Source organism: Bos indicus, chromosome 10 (assembly GCF_029378745.1).
Source record: "Bos indicus isolate NIAB-ARS_2022 breed Sahiwal x Tharparkar chromosome 10, NIAB-ARS_B.indTharparkar_mat_pri_1.0, whole genome shotgun sequence".
Lineage (NCBI taxonomy): Eukaryota > Metazoa > Chordata > Mammalia > Artiodactyla > Bovidae > Bos > Bos indicus.
The window spans coordinates 100,688,201-100,710,091 of NC_091769.1; the positions used below are offsets into that span (position 1 = coordinate 100,688,201).

A 21,891-nucleotide genomic window follows, 5' to 3' on the forward strand; every position below is an offset into this window, starting at 1 on the left:
GGTAAACTTTTACAGTTTATGTGAGTCTCCTATGTGTTTTGGGAAAGACCTTCTCAAAGTTTTTGATAAAGATTTTTCATTTTTTTCCTAGTGCCATTTATAGTCACATAAATTCATCTTATGGAGAAGGCAATGGCATCCCACTCCAGTACTCTTGCCTGGAAAACCCCATGGACAGAGGAGCCTGGTAGGCTACTTGTCCATGGGGTCTCGAAGAGTCGGACACGACTGAGTGACTTCACTTTCACTCTTCACTTTCATGCACTGGAGAAAGAAATGGCAACCCACTCCAGTGTTCTTGCCTGAAGAATCCCAGGGACGGGGGAGCCTGGTGGGCTGCCGTCTACGGGGTCGCAGAGTCGGACACGAATGAAGTGACTTAGCAGCAGCACAAATTCATCTTAACCTACATTTAAGAACCTAACTCTGGTTATGAATGTTAAAAAACAAACAAAGTAGTCTCAGAAAAGACTGACGTTTCAGTAATCTTTGCCAGCTGGCAGGTTCAAAATGGAATCTAAATATTGTATTAACAATATCAATAACAAGCGGGTTTGGTGGGCTTTAATAAAACACACTTGAATTGTGAGAAAAATTCTCATTATTTTGTTTCACCCAGCTTTAATTTAGCTCATTGATTTAATAAAATCTATGACAATCTTGTTTTTTTAATCATGTTAGAATTCTGAGGTTCACTCCATGTGCATAGTAATAATCTGAAACCAAGCAGGTGTAATGACATTTTTGTTGCCACATCATTTTTGAAACGTTTGACTGAAGTCACATACACCCAGCAAAGTCCACATACGTACTCGGCTCAGTTAAGTTTCAGTGTGCCCAGGTAACCGGCACCTAGGTAAACACACTGGCATCTCAGGAGCCCCTCCACACCTGCAGTCACGACCTCGCGCCCCAAGGATAACGGGAACCTTGGCTGCTTTCTGCCCACTTCCCCTGTGAACGCTGGGGGCGCAGCCCTGAGCCCAGGAGCGCGAAGCGCCGGCTCGTGGGGGGTCCATTTGCTGCCTGAGAGGCAGGCGGTGACGTCCTGATCTTGCAGACAGAGAAAGAGCACCTCAGAGTTGAGTATTTGAGCGAGCCAAGAGGAATGTGTGTAAATGAATGTGCAGGTGTGCGTGTGTGTAAGAGGGAGAGACAGACAGACAGACAGACAGACACTGACTGTGAGGACCTTAGAGTGAGGAGTCAAAGCCGGTCCCTCCAGTGACGGACTCAGCTCTGCCGCGTAAGTGCTCCTCTAGACAACGGCATTTTCCTCCAAACTAATGGATTCAGACGTCCAACAAATGCTGTTTACAGTTAGATGTCCTTGTGCACAGAAGGGCCATCCCACCCCTGGGGCCCCCCTTTACACCCACCACACACACACTCCACACACACACAGCATACATGCACACCACACACACACATCCACAGGCCACACACCACACACACACAGCAGGGCAGTTTTTGACATGGAATCCACTTTCTCACTCAGCATCTTCTCCTCCCCTCACTACACTCTGGATTGTGAACAATTTTGAGACTCATGAGAGGCATCTTAATTTTGAAAATTAAGTTGGAAACGGGCAAGTTAAATTGAAGAGGTTCCATCTCGGGTTCTGAACTGGATTTTCATTACCCAATTACTCTTCAAATTATACTGATTTAACACGTGATTATTATTATTTTTCTTAAGCAGATGGGGTAATGAGAGAAAGGCAGAGCAGCCAGCCTATTGGTATGTGAGGCTCTACAATCTCTCACCTGCCCGGCTGCCTCCACCCAAAGCTGCTTTTGGGTCTGCCTCGCTCCTCACCCACCCGGCAAAGCTGCCCGCATCCTTTTCCAGCCCAGCTATGACCGCTATGATCCACGTCACCCTGACCAGCTTCCACTGTGACCACGTGCTGTGATGGGCACCACCATACAGGGGCTTCCCATGTTCATGGACTTGGGCTCTTAGTTCATCAGCCCTCTTTATACACTTGGTTTCATCATAGGATTTAAATTGCACCACGCAACCCAAGTCGCCACCACCCGCCACTCCCATCCCCTCAGAGTCGAACCCACCTTCTACCGCGCATGTCAAATCTCCCAACAAGCCTTTCATCTTCCCCTCTTCTCTCCTGCAGGGAATCGGGGGAAGCTGCCTGAAAAGGGCCTGGTGAGCTTCCCACCTGCATCCTGGATCCCCCCACCTCAGCCCTGCTCTCCAGCCCATGTACATCCCAAGTCTGTGCACTCGTCAGTGGCCTGCGCCTCTGGGGTGGGCTCCATGACTCTGTGGGCTGGGCTAAGTGTTTCTGCCGTGGCTCTCGCGTGACTCCTCTTTGGTCCCGGGGCCCCGGGTGACGCTGTGACGGAGGTGGGCACGGTTAACAGTGTCGCGGAGTCCACAGCCCCCACTGCACTAGCAGCGCCCCTCAGTGAAGCCTCCCTGAGCCCCGACTCCACCCTCCCAGAGCCTGTGCGCTTCTGTACTGGCATGAACCACGCAGGCTTCTTAGCGATTCTGTCTCCCAGCAAAACACCCAGAGGTCCACGCACCGCCGGGGGTAGCTGGTGCCCTGTAGGAAATCAAGGAATGTTCGTGAAATGTACATGTGTAAGTCACTATCACGGGCTGAACCGTGTCCCCCTCCCCAAATTCATACGCTGAAACTCTAACGCCGCCAAATGCGGCTGAATTTGGACACAGAGCCTCCAAGGAGGTAATGAAACAGAACGAGAGGGTGGGGCTCCAGAGCAGTGGGATCCTGCCGGGGCCCTAATCCGACGGGACTAGCATCCTCAGGGGGAGAGAAGAGGGCAAGGACCCGCACAGACACAGGAGAGGCCGGGCTGGGCGCAGCGAGGGGTGGCTGCCTGCAGGCCCCGGGAGGCCCGGGGGAAGCAAGCTTGCTGCCGCCGGCGTCCAGAGGGGCAGGCGGCGGATCTGGTGAGCACGCGTCCCCTCCGCCCACCCACGGTCTGCGGGGTTTCGTTAGGGCCTCCCCGGCTGATTAACACGTTACGTGGCCGAGCATCCTGGACTCTGAAGTGAGGACTCGGGGGGGAATCCACTCTGGCTGCTGAGAGAAATTTCCAAAGATTCTGAGGTTGGTCAGTTGAAGTCAACCCTCAGTAAAAGGCAGCTGTGTCCCGCCTTCTGTCTCCCTCGTCACCAAGGAGACAGGTCTAGTGCAAGTAATCTGTTTAAGGTGAATGTCACCTTTATCTGAGATTCTGGGCCTCTGGGAAATGACTTGACTGGCGCCACCAAACCCTCTGAGACCTTGGCACCCTGCACCCACGGACGCCGGCCCTTCTCACAATAAGGAGGCTGTTAGGGTCTCAAAGGGGAAGATCTGCCCTTGGCCTCTGACCTCCTCTGGCTGGCCATGCATACCTGCAGACGTGACCTAACGTCCCGTCCGCTGCTTTGGTTTTTAAACTGGCTGCACTGCTGTAAAGGACAGCTCCTCTTCTCCTCTTTGAGAAATGACCCCAACTTGCATCTGAGACCCTTCCACCTCCCAGTCTGTCTGCAAGCTTCTGAGTGAACCACCCTCCGGTTCCTCAGACCGCAGTGTGGTCCCAGGCGGTCAGGCTTGTCTACTTACAGCTCTTCTGTAGGAACACTGAGAAGTACCAGGGAGCTTCTCTGGGGGAACGCTCAGGCAAGCAGGCTTCAAAGTCTGCAGCCCAAGAGGCTGCTGGCAGCCACCGGGTATCCACAAACCTGACGTGGGCCTCTGAGCCTATCCCACTAAAGGCAAAGCTGAGCGGGGGCAGGGAGACTGTCACAGAGACGAGTCACAGGATCGAGACCCTGCTTGGTTTGCTTAAGTCAAGTCACCATCTCTGGAAAGCTCTCCAAGCTCATCTCATATTCTCTCAAAAGACGGCTGAACCATGGTTCAGCTGGGGACTCCCGGTTCAGCATGACGTCAGCATGATGTGCACTCCCCAGGACAATGGACAGGCTGGCATTTTACTGACAGAAATCACCGGTGCTATGCATATGGAGCTGAGCGGATAGTATTCATTTAGAGTCTTTATTTGTCAGGACTCCTGGGTATACACGCACACAACTCCCCCATCCCAAATCAAGCTGGGTTAAGTAAACTGACTGGACGAAACACAGGAAGGGCCGTGGCAGAGTGGTCTCGCGCCTTCTCTTCGCTGCCATTTCTTGTACCCTGGTTGAGCCTACACAGGAGGCCTGGTGATGCCGGCACATCCTTCAGAGCCCTAACACTCAAGAGAAGGGAGATCGGGGCAGGACTCTGGCCTGGACCATGTACCCATGTCTCCAACAATGGCCAAGGCCAGGCAGCTCCTGGAAAAACTTGGTACCTCTCATTTGAAATATTTCGTTGCAGCATTACATGTGTGTGGGTGTGGGTGTGTGTGTGCATGCGCGCAAATAGGGGGACCCACAAGAGAAGAAAGGTGCCCCTGATGCCCTGATATGGCTATGGGTACCCATGTAGCCGCTGTGAGCACCCCAGTTAGGGCCTATGGCAGCTGCAAAACTTTAAAAATGAAAACTTTGCTCATAATGGTTTCGTTTCCCAACCACAGTGAAACTTAAAAGAACGAAGTCTCTCAGAGTCTGAGAAATACGGTTCACACAGATGATAAACCCAGGACTGGCCTCTCTGTATGTCACAGGTCATCAGGCACGGACCTGTGGTTCTGACACCTCCCTGCCAGGTGCATGCAGTGCAAAACGAGAGCATCTGAGCACGCCGCACGGAGAGCAATCGCAGCACAGAGAGGGGCCGGCCACGAACGAGAGCATCTGAGCACGCCGCACAGAGAGCAATCGCAGTGTGAAGAGGGGCCGGCCACGAACCAGAGCATCTGAGCACGCCGCACAGAGAGCAATCGCAGCGCAGAGAGGGGCCGGCCACGAACAAGAGCATCTGAGCATGCTGCACGGAGAGCAATCACAGTGCGAAGAGGGGCCGGCCACGAACGAGAGCGTCTGAGCATGCCGCACGGAGAGCAATCGCAGCGCAGAGAGGAGCCGGCCACGTGTGTGACTGTGGCCGTGAGGCGGGGGCTAGTTCCACACGACCTGCAAACAAAGCCCTGAAGTCTGGTATCATGGCATAGCCTCTCCTTCCTCCCTCCTGTCTTTCGAACCAGTCGCTGCAAACAGTCCACATTCCGGCACAATCAAGATGCTGAGAGGGAGAAACAGGAGAACAGACCACAAGCTACTCCAACCCGTCCCCAGGGAAACTCCTTTCTCTGTGTCACGCGTCTGCAAGACCTCAGTCACTCAACAGGGTCCATGAGCGCAGCTGGTGAGGGCGCAAGTTCTCCTCCTCCGGTGGGCACCTTGCGGGCATCTGCCTCCATGGAGAAGAGTTTCAGAGAGACTGAACACAGTCGTAAACATTCCTGAAGATACAACATCCGTTCAACCGGGCAAGGGTATTTTCATGTTGTTGTTTGAGGGTGGGGAGAATTGAAGACCTTCGGAAAGTATGGAAATGCTATTGTATACATAATGAATTTTACTTCCTGAACACGATAATACCCAGGCACGGTGCCAGCCCTGTACATATGCTATTTTTTTATTTTAAAAAGTTGCTTAGTCGTGTCCAACCCTTTGCGACCCCATGGACTGCAGACCGCCAGGCTCCTCTGTCCACGGACTTCTCCAGGCAAGAATGACAAGTGGGTTGTCACTCCCTTCTCCAGGGGATCTTCCCAACCCAGGGATGGAACCCCTGTCTCTTGCATTGCAGGCAGATTCATATATACACCGTTTTAATTTCCACAAAAGCCAAGGAAGCACTACTGTCTGTCTTCCTGGCTGGAAAGTCACAAACGATCAGACGAGCTGCTCGAAGTCAGGTGGATGGTGGGCAGCAAGTGGGGGTGGGGGCGGGGTCTTCGCGCCTGAGGCCGGCCGGCCTCGAGCCCCACACTCTCCTCTCCCGGTCACGGCCTCCCCACACCTGGGGCACCTACACGTGCCAGGATGCCGCACGGATCACCGTCCAGTCTTCACACGTACCTGCATTCACCTGGCAAGACTGGTGCGTTCGCATTTCATAGCAGCCGGAAGAAGTTTATGTGAGTTTTCCGAGGTCAGACAGAAATTAGGCAGCGAGGCAGGGAATGGGCTGGGGGAGACTCATCTGAAGACTCCGGACTTTCATCCTCACACTGTCTTTGATGGGATGGAGGCGGCAGAGGAAGAGGGGCAGGGGAGACGTCCTCTTGTGAACGCAGAACAACTGGGGACAAAAGCCGGGATGCGTGGGTCACGTGCACTCACACACACTCGCACACGAGCACACACTGCTGACCTACGACACGCACTGCACCTAGGGCTGCCCAGTCCTGGCCACACCTTTCGGTCGTCAAGGGAACCAAACAGGAACACAAACTTGACCTCCTGCAGCTTTCAGGTGGATGCTTCTCCGTTCACAACTGTGACATGAACATTCCCCAGAGCTGCTTCTAAAACATCCTTCTTCATTGTAAGCCTCTTGGCAATTGCCTTGTAGTATTTCTAAACTTCCATTCACACACAGTTAAACGGGACTTCAAGGGGGCTGACGTTTCCAACTGCACTGTGAGATTCAGCACTTTGATAAAAGCAGGCTTTGCAGTACGATACGATCCAAGGCCGTATACTCTTTATCATCTAAATGATACAATTTAACAGACAAGGAACACACTTAAATGCTCCAAAAATTCAACCATAAGGAAACAGCCCTGTTCCCGAATTATCATCTCTTTGTATCCCCTAGTATAAGATTCATATAACCTCAAGTAAAGTATTCATTCTATTAAGAGGTGGGCCCTCTTTGCATTAATTTTTGAATGACTAATTTCAGGATTTCCCTTTCTCTTCTTCCTTGCTCTTTAAGATATCCTAAAGTCAGCTGTTTATACTAGTCACATGTGGGGACAATGGGGCTTCCCAGAGGGCTTGGTGGTAAGGAATCCACCTGCCAATGCAGGAGACTGGGGTTCGACTCCTGGGTTGGAAAGATCCCCTGGAGAAATGAAACGTCAACCTACTTCAGTATATTTGCCAGGAGAATCCTGCGGACAGAGGAGCCTGGCGGGCCACAGTCCATGGGGTCGTAGAGAGTCGCACACGACTGAGCGCACATGGCACGTTGGGCAAAGGACGAAACGAAGCTTTTCAACTACTCAAGTGAAAGAAGACAACGCAAACATGCGTTTCTATTTTTTGCCTCATTGTTATAAAGTGCTTTTAAGCATTACAACAGGATTCTCTGCAGCCCCAACAGGTAAAACACTGCAGATTGTCTAAACATCTGAAGTGGAAAGCTGTTTAGAAACATTGATGCCATTTTGAGCCAAAGATGTGTGAGTCCAGGCTTCTGATCCTGGCTTGAGACCAGGATCAGGACAGTAAGAAGGACAACTGTTTTGGGACTTATTTTTCTCATCTGCAAAATGGGAGTCATAGTACCTAAGGTGTAAGGCTACATCTACTTCTGCTTTATTGACTATACCAAAGCCTTTGACTGTGTGGATCACAACAAACTGTGGAAAATTCTGAAAGAGATGGGAATACCAGACCACCTGACGTGCCTCTTGAGAAATCTGTACGCAGGTCAGGAAGCAACAGTTAGAACTGGACATGGAACAACAGACTGGTTCCAAATAGGAAAAGGAGTACATCAAGGCTGTATATTGTCACCCTGCTTATTTAACTTATATGCAGAGTACATCATGAGAAACACTGGGCTGGATGAAGCACAAACTGGAATCAAGATTGTCGGGAGAAATATCAATAACCTCAGATATAAAGAGGACACCACCCTTATGGCAGAAAGTGAAGAAGAACTAAAGAGCCTCTTGATGAAAGTGAAAGAGGAGAGTGAAAAAGTTGGCTTAAAGCTCAACATTCAGAAAACTAAGATCATGGCATCCGGTCCCATCACTTCATGGCAAATAGATGGGGAAACAGTAGAAATAGTGGCAGACTTTATATTCTTGGGCTCCAAAATCACTGCAGATGGTGACTGCAGCCATGAAATTAAAAGATGCTTGCTCCTTGCAAGAAAAGCTAGGACCAACTCAGAGAGCATATTAAAAAGCAGAGACATTACTTTGCCAACAAAGGTCCATATAGTCAAAGTGATGGTTTTTCAGTAGTCATGTATGGATGTGAGAGACGGACCATAAAAAGAGCTAAGAGCGAAAGAATTGATGCTTTTGAACTGTGGTGTTGGAGACTTGAGAGTCCCTTGGACTGCAAGGAGATCCAACCAGTCAATCCTAAAGGAGATCAGTCCTGAGCGTTCATTGGAAGGACTGAGGCTGAAGCTGAAACGCCAATACTTTGGCCACCTGTTTCTCATTTGACTCATTTGAAAAGACCCTGATGCTGGGAAAGATTGAGGGCGGGAGGAGAAGGGGACGACAGAGGATGAATGGTTAGATGGCATCACTGACTCGATGGACATGAGTTTGAGCAAGCTCCAGGAGTTGGTAATGGACAGGGAGGCCTGGCGTGCTGCAGTTCATGGGGTCGCAAAGAGTTGGACACGACTGAGTGGCTTAACTGAACTGAATACAGAATAATGTAAGGAATATATACAGCCAGACATGAAAGGTCACAGGGTCTGATTCTGTCTGGGGGAGGTGTCTGGAACAGGCAGATCCTAGAGACAGAAGGTAGCCCAGCGGTCACGCCCTAAGGGTTGTGGGGCCCTCTGACCATCGGAGCCCACAGGGGGCTCTTCTCTAGACTCCTGCCTCCCACCTCCTCCAGCTTCTCCACACATCGGCCGCTCCGGCCTGCCCCTTCTCTCTGAAGCTCCTTCTCCTCATTTCAGTGATTGCCTCCAGCTTCCAAGTGGCTTCTTCAATGTCATGGCTGTTTGCTGTCAGCTACATTTCTCTTCCTACCATAATGTTAGGTCTGAAAGATGGAACCTTTTCCCTCTTTTTCATTCGACAACCCCCTGAAAATTCTCATCTATGCCTGTAAGTTCTACGATCACTTCTGGATTGACAACTTATAGAACGCCCTCTCCTATCCACCCTCCTTCTACTGAAGTCCCGCCTTGGTTTACACATCCTCCTGAAACAGCAGAACTGGTTCACACATGCGTAACTCACACACACCCATCTGGGAGGGGCCTGGCCCAGAGGGAGCTCTGCACATCAGGTCCCGTGGAGAGCCGGCAGTTCCGCCCAGCGGCCCTATTTCTGTCTATGGGGCCAGCCTCAATGCTGGATTTTCACAAACGGGGTTACTAAGCGCAGTGGGATGGAGACTGGCCGAAACTCAAGTCAGATAGGAAAGTACACGCTATGTGACCGAGGCTTCTCAGCGTATGTGCCAGGCTGGCGATGTCAGGAAGCTGGCATGAATCTGGAGTCCCAGGAGACAGTGAGGGTCAGAACTGGCCAGAGGCTTCTCTTAAAATTGCATTTCCTGAGTCAATCAGAGAAAGACAAATACTGTATTACGCATATGTGCAATCTAAAAAATACAAGAAACTAGTGAATGGAAGAAAAAAGCAGCAGACTCAGAACAAACTCGTGTTCACCAGTGGGGAGGGGGAGGCGGCGACGAGGCACAAACTGTCGGATACAAACTAAGCTACAAGGATATACTATACGGCACAGGGAATATGGCCAATATTTTATAATAACTATAAATGGAGCATAACCTTTAAAAACTGTGAATCACTATATGGTGCACTTATAAAATATTGTATAACAACTATGCTTCAATAAAAAAAAGATTGGAGTAGAAATAAAACAGAAATGCACGTCCGTTTAGTAACTTACGAGCATATTCTCAGTGACCACACGGAACGTGAGTGATGAGAAGAGCAGAACACCACCCCGAAACTCCACTTGATAGTAAACAAAAACCGTCAGGTGACTTTATTACTGTATTCCAGTTACATAAATATCTTTACAAATAACTCAGTGAGAACAGTAAGAGAAACACGCCAAGAGATAAGGGCTCCTCTGAAAAACCTAAAGGGCTTCTGCAGGCCAGAAGGAGACAGAAGGCTATCAGCGCTGCGGGGGAAACGTAGAGAGGTGTTTTTGTTCCCTTTCTGCTATTTCTAATTTTTTTTTTGAAAACGGGTGTGCCTAGGGGCAGGAATCAAGAGAGTTCTGCATTAGGTGAATTCCCTCTTTGCAAAACAGACAAAAGAGTCAGCTTGTGGAGCAGATTAGATGAAAGAGGCCAAAGAGCCCGGGGCTCCAACCAAACGGGAAAGAAATGCAGGGGGAGGGGCAGGAGGAGCGCGAACAAAACCAGGGTCTGGATGCAGAGAAAGACGGATGCGCCTGGAGGAGGGACGTGGCCCTGCACACTCCTGGGGCCACCAGGAAAGAACCGCCAGCAAGGCTGGCGGCAGGATCCGAGGTCCTGCCAAGACGGGCAGTGTGGGAGCCCACTCCTCTGAGGAAATTTGAAACTTTGCACCCTGAATACACAGCCAGGATTAAGGATCAAAAACCTCAAGCAAGAAATAGTCAAAGGGTAAAAACTCTCACTATTGGAGTTCCGTGGCAGCCCAGTGGTTCAGAATCACCCTGCAATGCAAGGGACACTGTTTCAATCTGCTCGCCACAGCCAGAGAAAGGCCTTCCAGCACAGGACGCCCAGCACAGCCCAAACAGTCAAGTAAACCTTTAAAAAATAAAGCCAAACTCTCACTATTGGGTATCTGTGAGGTGTCGGGTCGCGTGCTGAGCTGGACGGATGTTTTCATGTTCACACCCTCCTTTAATCTCTGCAAAGATTCTGGGGAGCACAACCCATAGCCCCATTTTACAGACAATGGAAACTGAGGCCCAAGGGCAAACAGCCAGTTCTTAGAGACAAAGGAATTCAAACCTGGGCTGAGGTGCTGAATCTGTGCTCTTTTTAAGGAAATCTACATTCCTGCTGGGTGTAACACAATCAAACAGAAAAGAATGTAACTCAGATTCATTTTGATATATGGCAAAACCAATACAATATTGTAAAGTTAAATAAAATAAAATTTTAAAAAAAGAAAAGAAAAGAATGTAACTCAGTCTTTGTAAGCCAGGGAACTCGCCGGGAAGCAGTCCTATTTGAAAGGAATCTAATATAAAGAGGTGAACAACTTGTCTTTCAGATCCATGTAGAAATCCATCTGGAATATCCCGTTTTTTGCCCTGTTCTGAGAATCACTGTGTGTGTGCTTAGTCGCTCAGTCGTGTCTGACTTTTTGCGACCCCGTGGACTGTAGCCTGCCAGGCTCCTCTGTTCATGGAACTCTCCAGGCAAGAATACTGGAATAGGTTGTCATTCCCTTCTCCAGGGGATCTTCCCAACCCAGAGACTGAACCCAGGTCTCCCGCACTGCAGGGGGATTCTTTACCGTCTGAGCCACCCTCAGTGGACAAGGGAAGTTACAGAAGAGAAGATGAACAGCACAGGACACCACACTTGGGACGTCAGCCCTCTTTTCCTAAGATTCACAGTTCTGTAAAATGTTATAATAACTAAACTCTGGGAATTCAGCATGTTCTCAACGCTTTACTAGGACTTCCCTGGTGGCTCAGCTGGTAAAGAATCCGCCTGCAACGTGGAAGACCAGGGTTCGATCCCTGGGTTGGGAAGATCCCCTGGAGAAGGGAAAGGCTACCCACCCCAGTCTTCTGGCCTGGAGAATCCCATGGGCTATATAGTCTTTGGGGTCATAAAGAGTCGGACACGACTGAACGACTTTCACTTCACTTCAATGCTTTACTGATACGAATTCATCATTGAGTCCCACAAGGACCCTACGAGACAAGCATGTCTATTATTATCCCCACAGAGAGGGTGAGCCCAATGTCCAAGAAGCCAAGACAGTTCATTTCCACGTTGTCCAAACCTGTACTACGATGCCTCCCACAGGGCTTCCCAGATGGTGGTAGTGGTAAAGAATCTGCCTGCCAAAGCAGGAGATGCAAAAAACTCCGATTTGATCCCTGGATTGGGAAGATCCTCTGATAGGAAATGGCAACCCACTCCAATATCCTTGCCTGGGAAATCCCATGGACAGAGGAGGCTGGCGGGCTACGGTCCACAGGGACACAGAGAGTGGGTCGTGACTGAGCCACTGAGCACGCTACTATCTGAGACCTTTGAGAAAGGCCTCGTTCGAGGATCAGGATGTAGCCAGCAGCCACGGACCTGTCTCCTCTCCTCAGACCATCTGCTGAAGGGAAACACTCCTTCCACTGGGCTGAGCCTCAACACCATTTCGACCCACATTGGGGACCTTGCTAGGACAGACCAGCGCGGTCATCTACGGGAAACCCCTGCCATTTCTGAGGTCCACTCCTTGATTCGCAGGCAAGAACATGAAACCCTAGGCATGCCATGAGGTCTGTCGGGTCACAGCGGTTATTACCAAGCAGCAGAGCTGGGACCCCAAGCAGGTCGGTCACTGGTAAGGCACGGCTCCATCCACTAGAACTCGTTTCTGATGCACTGAGTACTTGCTGTGGAGTCTGTCACAGCAGCAAATACACCAAAGAGAGGCACTACACCGCACACATTTCAGCTGGAAAAACCCGCAGAGGAGCTCCGGAACAGAGTAAGCGGTCAGTGTCGTGGAGCAGACACACAGTAGGACTCCCCGCAGAGTGAGTCCGTGAAGCCCCTGGGAACCTGGCGTCTGAAGCAAGTCACCTCCGGGCACATCCGACTCCCGGCAGGGTTCCCAGCTCCTTGCGCGCCCGGCGGAAGGAGCGGCGGCCTCTCCGCCGTCTGCTCCCGGCCTGTGGCGGCTCTGTCCTGCTCTGCGCGAGGGAAACGCCTGGAAGGTCTTCTTCCCATTTCACTAGTGCAGCTGGGGGGCTGTCAGAAGCGAATGGAGAGAAGCATCTGCCTGCGCGTTAGGGGGTTTATTCGAATTCCACTCCTGCGTCCTGCGGGAGCAGCGCTAGTAACAGCGGCCCCACCCAGGAGGGCCGAGAGGGTGCAGGTCTGCCTGGCGAGGGGGCGCATCGGGGTTTGAAGGGCTTTTCGAGAAGAGCGGGGAGGCGGGGTCTGCCTGGCGCCCGGCGGGCTTCCCCAGGGGACTCCAGCCCCATCCCCGCCTGAGGCGCGGAGACAGAGAGCAAAGGTGAGGCCGGGCCCACGCGGTCAGCGGTTAGAGCTGCGGAGGCAGCAGCTTCTCTCCGAACAAAAGCCCGTGCGGAGCTCGGGGGCCTGCAGAGCCCACGAAGGCCCCAGGCAGGCGGACGTGGAGGATCCGAGGCCCGGCGGGAACAGGAGCAGGGATGACCCGCACGGTGGAGGGAGCGCCTGCCCGGGAGCAGAGGAGGGTCAGACCAGGGCTGAGGACCGCCTCTGACTAGGGGTCGCTGGCCCACTAAAATAATTCAACCACGGCTGACGTTTAAATGAAGGAACCTAATTTTCAGTCTGAACGATTGAATGGAATACGTGTGTATATGTGTGCAGGGGGACAAGGGTTGGGGCTCGGGAGTTCCAAAAGGGGGAAAAAACACACAGACACACACATAAAATACCGTTTTCATTAAGAAAATAAGATGTTATTACTAATACCTAAGAAATTTTAATTTACCTAAGAAAATTTAATACTATGGCCACCTGATGCAAAGAGCTGACATTTGAAAAGACCCGGATCTTGGGAAAGATTGAAGGTGGGAGGAGAAGGGGACGACAGATGAGATGGCTGGATGGCATCACTGACTCAGTGGAGATGAGTTTGAGTAAACTCTGGGAGTTGGTTATGGACAGGGAGGCCTGGTGTGCTGCAGTCCATGGGGTCGCAAAGAGTCAGACACGACTGAGCCACTGAACTGAACTGAAGAAATTTTAAAACATATTTCACAAGGACACCCTATTCCATACTCTGTAATAAGTTATAGGGGAAGAGAGTCTAAAAAGGAATAGATATATGTATATCTGGGCTTCCCAGATGGCGCTAGAGGTAAAGAACCTGCCTGCCAATGCAGGAGGCACTGGAGACTCAGGTTTGATCCCCGGATAAGGAAGATCGCCTGAAGGAGGGCATGGCAACCCACTCCACTCTTCCTGCCTGGAGAATCCCATGCACAGAGGAGCCTGGTGGGCCACAGTCCATGGGGTCACAGAGAGTCAGACATATGTGTATGTATAACTGAAGCCTTGCTGTATGCCTGAAACTAACACAACACTGTAAATCAATCATACTCCAACCAAAAGGCTTTTTTTAAAGATAGTTTAAAAAACGTATTTCACACCCAGAGATCATCACAGAGACACGCAGAGACAGGCAGAGGGGACAGCCGGGGACACCTGTCAGCTGGCCACTCCTGAGGGCTCGGAACGAGCCACGCTCATCTGTTGGGCTCCATCCTGGGTCCCCTTTAAACAAAGGGCTGGTCCCTTCTGGCGCTCAGCTAGGTGTCTATTGTACAAGATCTGAAGTGCTCTCTACCCGCCGAGACTGTGAATGTCCTAAAATTGTCTCTTGCAGCCTAAATGGCATTTAAAATAAATACTGTGAATTGATGAAATGACCAATTATGTTAAGTACCCGTGCCTGGTGTAATCCAAACCAAATCTTAGCCCATTATCCTCAAAACCGTGAGATGAATCAGCAGGCCCTCTTGCCAGTGACCCTGCAAGAACCAGATCCCAGAGGCCGCACTGGCAGCACCTCCAGCGCTTCCAGTTGATTCCTGCAATCAGTTTTACGCTGGAAAAAAATAACTGTGCTGCGTCCCTGCTCAACAGCTCAGAAACCAAGTGGCCACCAGACAATGCACGCCAGCTCCCACTGCGACCACTAGGCTACCGGGTTCCACTGGGCTCAGGCTTGTCCTTCCATTACTTCCTCTTTGGAAGCTTTTCTCCTAAGACACACCCTGGAGTGCCTGAGGCATGACTGCAAAGTGCCCACAAGGCCCTGTTTCCACGCTGGGAGCCCCACAGCACTCTCAGCCTGTCCTCTCGTGCCCGCGGGCTCCGGTGGTTCCCCCTCCGGGCGCTGCGCCACTCTGGGCACCACCCCCCTCTAACCCTTTCTCCAAGGCCTTGAGCAAGTGTCAGCTCTCCCAGGAAGTGGCGGCCCCATGTGCCCTCCCTCCTGACAAAACCAAGGCTCAACCCTTGAAGTAACTGACCTATCTGCTCCTTCTGCAGCTTCTAGATTCCTCCAGTCTCAGCCCCTAGGGCCAGGCCACAGAGCAGGTCCTCCCCGGCCCGGGGCAGCCTGGTTCCGCTGGTTCTGCCTGTCATCAGGGCCGACGGTCACAGCTGGGCTTTGCTGGCCGGCCACTGGGTCCGTGTGTGACCAAGCTTCACCTTCTACTCTGCTCCTAGAACTCAGCTCTTTAAGGCATCTTCTTGGCCTGCTGTCCCTATGCCTGTGACTGATCCTAGTAACAGAGTTCTCTCCCAGCCTGATTATCCAGGAAAACATCTTCCTGCTTCCCACAGACACTAAAAGAAGAAAGTGGACATATACGGAAAATATCAAGTACAAAGACGAGAAAGCGGCATAAATCGGCTACGCTTTCTTCTACTTGATCCTAAGCTAAACCTTCTGCTGGCATGACTGGGCAGCTCCCTTCTTTCTCTGCCCCTGTCTTTACTGTGAAACTTTTGTTCGTGAACATCAGCAACTTCTTAATGAGCACTGTCCACCAAAGAAACCCCGACATACGACGAATATCTAAAAAACAGGAGCAGGCTCACAGACCTAGCGGGCAGACTTCTGGTGGTCAAGAGGGAGGGGAGAGGCTGGGGAGGGAGGGACCTGGAGTCTGGGACGGGCAGGTGCGAACTGTGACATCAGGATGGATCAACAGCCAGGTCCTACTGTAGAGCAAGGGACTCCACTCAATATCCTGTGAGCAACCACAATGGAAAAGAATATGAAAAACGTGTATATATAGATTCAGAACCAAATCAATTTGTTGTACAACAGAAACTAATACAACATTGTAAATCCTTAATAAATACCTTAATAAAATAAAAAGGTATTAATTTAGAAGAATACACATAGTTTTAAAAATCTTACCATGATGTACGTGTCTCGCAAACTCTTTATACAGATACAGCAAGTGAAGAAACAGGAAACACCATTAATAAATCTCCACCCACTCCCAAATTCTCACCACGATCCTGATTTCCACAGGTACAAAAAAAAATTAATAGGACGTACTGAATTGGATGTGGATTCAACGAGCATCTGAAATCTGTAATAATTCAATTCTCAATGCCTAAGAGTAATTAGGAATGTTTAACCCTCTAAAGAACAGAAACGATGTCTACCACCCAATGAGACAGAATCTCACGATGAAATCGCTCAACTTCAGAAACCATACCAATTTTTCCCTCATGCATGTGCCCCGTAGAAATAACCAAACACTAACATGCTTAGAGCAAATCTTCCCTAATGTGGAACTTAATGAATAAAAACCCTGTAGGAAAATGCTCTCAGTAAATAAAATCACTTTTGTGAAAACAATCCAACCATGAATGACATTCATATCATTGCTACAGGTCTAGAGGAAAAATAAAGATGCGTACAACTTTGAAATCCACTCGAGAAAACCCAAAGGCTCATCATTTACACTTTCTGAAGGCAGCGTTGAGTATATATTTTTTAAATTATGTCAATATTTGAAAGTGGAGGCATTTTCCAATTTTTTTCTTAAATAGGATATCTATAACGGTTATTAAAATCAGAATTAACCAGACCTGCCTGCCTAAATTTCACTGGGATCAAGCAAAGACACAAAGAAGTCTTAAGTCCCCAGTTTCGCAGGCTATATTAAAAAAGCGTGCAATTGTATGGCCTTGAGAACAACTTCACAAAGGTGACGGCATCTCTCACAGCTGCCTGAGCCACTCTGGAAACCTGAAGTTAAATACCTCTTTCCTTAGCTGCATTTCAGTCTGCTCTCCCCCACATGGCTGACCCTCGGCGTGTACTTTTAAGAAAAAGAGGCTTAGCAGCTCTCAACCAACCAAGGTTCACTGAAACTCCTCAACCTAGAGCCCAGGACAGGTCCGAAGCTCTTGGCACCAGCAACCCACTTGCTTCGGGTCAGTGGTGCCCCTGTGAGGCCCAGCCAGTCAAGAGAGGCTAGCGGCAAGGCCAAGTCAAGACCCTTGGGGGCAGCCGACTCCAGCTGGTCTGCAGGGCAGGCATTCTGAATGGTCATCTCCCCAAACACTTTCTCAAAGTAGACAGCAGGCATCTTGCTATCTTTAGCCACATAGTCTTCTTTGACTGTGGCCATTTCTAAAGACGCTTGACAGCAAAATTAGAGATGAAAGGCAGTTTGAATTCCTTGAGCGCACGGGATAGGAAGTTGTCAGGCAGCTGAGGACAGAATGGACAGCAGGGAGAACACCCCGCTGGGCCCCCCGCAACTGACGCCTGCAGGGACACGAGGTACGGGTGTGACCTCTGAACCTCTGAACCCGCCACAGTTACCCTCTGGGCACCCATGGATGTCGGACAGCAAGCAAGAAGTGCATCTGCACGAGGCCCGAGCGCCCAAACACCCACAGCATTCCTCGGAGCCCAAGCACGGGCAATCCGTAACAGGGTTTGACTGCGGTTTTCTCAACCCATCTCTCACCATGACATCATTATGCGTAATTCCAATTTCACCAAAGCAAGCCAAGCGCTTCTCGAATCTGACCAGTGACGACAGACCAAAGAAACCGTCTCATCTCAGACCAACGAGTCACAGCAACCAGGAGACAAGGGGAGGACAGAAGAGACGTGGAGACACAGGGCCACCCCACAGGAGTCACCCAGGCAGGGGGCAGGAGTCCCCCTCTGCGAGGAGGGTGGGGGCACGGGGGCGGGGGCGTGCAGAGACCTACCTTGCAGGAGGGCTCCGTTCCTCTTGAAGAAGGTGCTGCCTGGCCAGAGGGGTGGACCTGATGTGCTGAAACGGAAGAGAAAGCAGCGTGAGCAAGAGCCGTCCACACTCGCTCGGGGGACGGCCTACAAACACGTCCAGGTGGCTTCCAAACACCGTCCCAGCTCTGCAGTATCCACGCCCTCCGAAAACGCAGCTTTGGAGAGCGTTAGGCTCCTTGAATGATGAGTGGGCTTCATCTTCCAAAGCGCAGAACCCGTCTGTGTGGGTATTCTGATCACCGTCTCAACCCTCCTCTTTCTCTCGGGCACGGAAACCATTTGCAAGCAAACAGAAGGGCAACCTCAGTTCAACGCCAAAGCTCTCAACTTTCGCTAAACTGCTCCTCACTTTATGACTTCATGAGGTCAAGAACTCCCATCCATGTCTTCTGAGGGCAGCAGGTTTTCCACCACTTCCGGTGCCAATGGCCCAGTGCAAAGGCACGTTTCCCTTCTGGCGTTTCTGCTACCACCCTTAACACACAGATCTGACCTTGAGCGCCTCCCTCTCCCCTCCCGTTTTCAATTTCTTGGCTTACAATGTTGCACTCCGTATCCTATAAAACATTTTGCAGCTATGTTACCACTCACAGTTCTGTAACAGGAGAGGCAAGAAAAGTGGAAAGATCAATGCATCACAAAGACACTTTATTACATTTATAGACCAGCATTTTCACTGTTTTAAGACACCCAGTGAAAAACTTTATAACCTAGCCAGTCTTAGGAAAATATCCTTGGAGTGGAAGGGAGGTGATTCTAAATCAAGGATTGGTTGAGATTAATGTTAGTGAGCACTTAGTCAAAACTGTTACTACAGCCAGCCCCAGAGGTGGCATAAATTACTTTCTCCAAAATAGAATGTGGCAAACGATCCTGGTTAAGGCATTATCAATCACCTTCAACATTAAAAAAAAATAAAAAAGCGGGTCTGAATACACGTCTGAAGTTTGGCGAACATGAACACACACACACACACACACACACACACACACACACATATACAGAACAAAAGTCTGAAGGACTCGACAGTGAATGCTTCTAGAGTCAATCAGGGTCTCCAATAATGCAACTTGTTAACAAGGAGGAGAGATGTCAGGGACACACCCTGCTGACCAAGACTTCACTCCCGGGGATGCAAACGGCACAGCAGGTATGGGGACTTGTGAGGAGCAGAGAAGGGAGAGGGACAGTGCTGCCGCACACAAACGCGTCAGAATAACGTCAGACGCGTCGCAAGACGCACGGTGTGAGCCCTGACGTAAATGATGGAGCTTCTGTTTGACTCTGGCTCGGGTCCACCCCGCCCAGGGCAAGCGAGGCTGCTGCGTCCCCGCGGTGGCGCTGGCAGCGGTGGCCCCCCGCGTGCCCGGAGCCGCGCACAACAGAGGACCTGCCCGGGTCTCAGAGCCGCTGGGTGCCAGCAGCCAGCAGAGCGCTCTTCTCTCGGACTCCCGTCCGCTTCCAATCTGAGGCTGTTCAAAGTCCCATGAAGAGTGAAGTGCATGAAAATGCTTAAGAGTATCATTTCACAACCCCAGCCGGCTCCTGAGGCTTTCCCACCTTATTTTTATAAGAAAGCAGGAAACAGCCACCTGGCTGTTGCCAACACTGCATCACCTGATGTCTAAAGGGAATTAAAAACAGAGGACCTCGTTACAGAGGAGCTGCTGCTTCTGGAGAATTCAAGAACAGGCTACTATTGCAGAAGCCTCAATATTCGGCTTGCTTCCCTCCAAGTCTCCTCTTCATCCTGACCCTGATTTGGCTGAAAACGGAGTGGACAGCCGGGGTGGAGTGAACGTGGGGAAGAGAGGACGCTGGGTAAACCCAGTGCTGTAGATGCGGAACGTTCTCTGTAGGACGGAAATCCACTCAGAGACGTCTACAGCGTCCCGCTAACGCAGCTACACCCCGGCCTCGGCGGGGACTGCCGTGCTGACGCACAGGGAGCCGGGCCGCCCCCTGCCCGCCCTGACGTGGCCCCTGCCGAGACGCGCATTCACCTGTGGTCTCTGTCCCTCAGGTGACCCGTTCTCTGCTGTGCTCACTGCGAAGCTTTTGGGCTTACTGGCCTTATATCTCACACTCTTCTTTGGGATGGCTGCTCCCAAATGACATCTTCTAACTGTGTTGGAGAAGACTCTTGAGAGTCCCTAGGACAGCAAGGAGATCCAACCAGTCCATTCCAAAGGAGATCGGCCTTAAATAGTCATTGGAAGGAGTGACTCTGAAGCTGAAGCTCCAATAAGCTCCAATAAGCAAGCTAGTCACCTATGGAGAAAAGCCCGTTCATTGGAAAAGCCCCTGAGGCAGGAGAAGACTGAAGGCAAAAGGAGAAGGCAGAGGATGAGATATCAGATGGTGTTACAGACTCAGTGGACGTGTGTGTGTCGGTGTGTGTGTTTGTGTTGGTGTGTGTGTGTGTGTCGGGGTGTGTGTGTGTGTCAGTGTGTGTGTGTGTGTGTCGGTGTGTGTGTGTGTGTGTCAGTGTGTGTGTGTGTGAGTCACTCAGTTCCATCTGGCACTGCCATGGACTACAGGGGGGTCGCGCAGTGCTGGGCGTAACCCAGCGACTCACACACGCCTCTGTCCACTGAGTCTGTGATGGCACAGGCCTTCGGTGCGGGCCCGTGGACTGCAGCCTGCCGTGAGTCTGAGCAAACTCTGGGCGACAGTGAAGGACAGGGGAGCCTGGCCCGATGCCGTCCACGGTCACAAAGAGTCAGACACAACACTGTGACTCACCAACAACTCAAGCCACCCCGGAAACCACTCACTCACATGGCAAATCAAGGGGTGGGGAGTGGGGCGGTGTTTGCGGAGGTAGATGGAGGACTCTCCTTACTCAGTGACCTAAGTGCCAGTCATCTGTGTTACCAGCGGTCACCGCCCTGGGCAGGGGCCACAGGAGCTCCTTAAGTGGGTCCTCAAATACACAGAAAAACTGTACCAAAAAGATCTTCATGACCCAGATAATCATGATGGTGTGATCACTGACATAGAGCCAGACATCCTGGAATGTGAAGTCAAGTGGGCCTTAGGAAGCATCACTACGAACAAAGCTAGTGGAGGTGATGGAATTCCAGTTGAGCTATTTCAACTCCTGAAAGATGATGCTGTGAAAGTGCTACACTCAATATGCCAGCAAATTTGGAAAACTCAGCAGTGGCCACAGGACTGGAAAAGGTCAGTTTTCATTCCAATCCCAAAGAAAGGCAATGCCAAAGAATGCTCCATCTACCACACAATTGCACTCATCTCACACGTTAGTAAAGTAATGCTCAAAATTCTCCAAGCCAGGCTTCAGCAATACGTGAACTGTGAACTTCCTGATGTTCAAGCTGGTTTTAGAAAAGACAGAGGAACCAGAGATCAAATTGCCAACATGTGCTGGATCATGGGAAAAGCAAGAGAGTTCCAGAAAAACATCTATTTCTGCTTTATTGACTATGCCAAAGCCTTTGACTGTGTGGATCACAATAAACTGTGGAAAATTCTGAAAGAGATGGGAATACCAGACCACCTGACTTGCCTCTTGAGAAATATGTTATCAGGTCAGGAAGCAACAGTTAGAACTGGACATGGAACAACAGACTGGGTCCAAATAGGAAAAGGAGTACGTCAAGGCTGTATATTGTCACTCTGCTTATTTAACTTCTATGCAGAGTACATCATGAGAAACGCTGGGCTGGAAGAAGCACAAGCTGGAATCAAGATTGCCGGGAGAAATATCAATAACCTCAGATATAAAGAGGACACCACCCTTATGGCAGAAAGTGAAGAGGAACTAAAGAGCCTCTTGATGAAAGTGAAAGAGGAGAGAGAAAAAGTTGGCTTAAAGCTCAACATTCAGAAAATGAAGATCATGGCATCCGGTCCCACCACTTCATGGGAAATAGATGGGCAAACAGTGGAAACAGTGTCAGACTTTATTTTTGGGGGCTCCAAAATCACTGCAGATGGTGACTGCAGCCATGAAATTAAAAGATGCTTACTCCTTGGAAGGAAA

General features: G+C 50.5%; 1 protein-coding gene across 14 annotated transcripts in view; it reads right to left on the reverse strand.

Moving 5' to 3' along the window:
- Positions 1-21,891, reverse strand: part of FOXN3 (forkhead box N3) — a 452,985-nt gene that overhangs the window by 117,280 nt on the left and 313,814 nt on the right. For all 14 annotated transcript variants that reach the window (XM_070796763.1, XM_070796769.1, XM_070796757.1 and 11 more), the window contains one exon: positions 17,843-17,907. In XM_070796763.1, the coding sequence (XP_070652864.1) occupies positions 17,843-17,907 (65 nt within the window). The remainder of the gene's footprint in view (positions 1-17,842; positions 17,908-21,891) is intronic.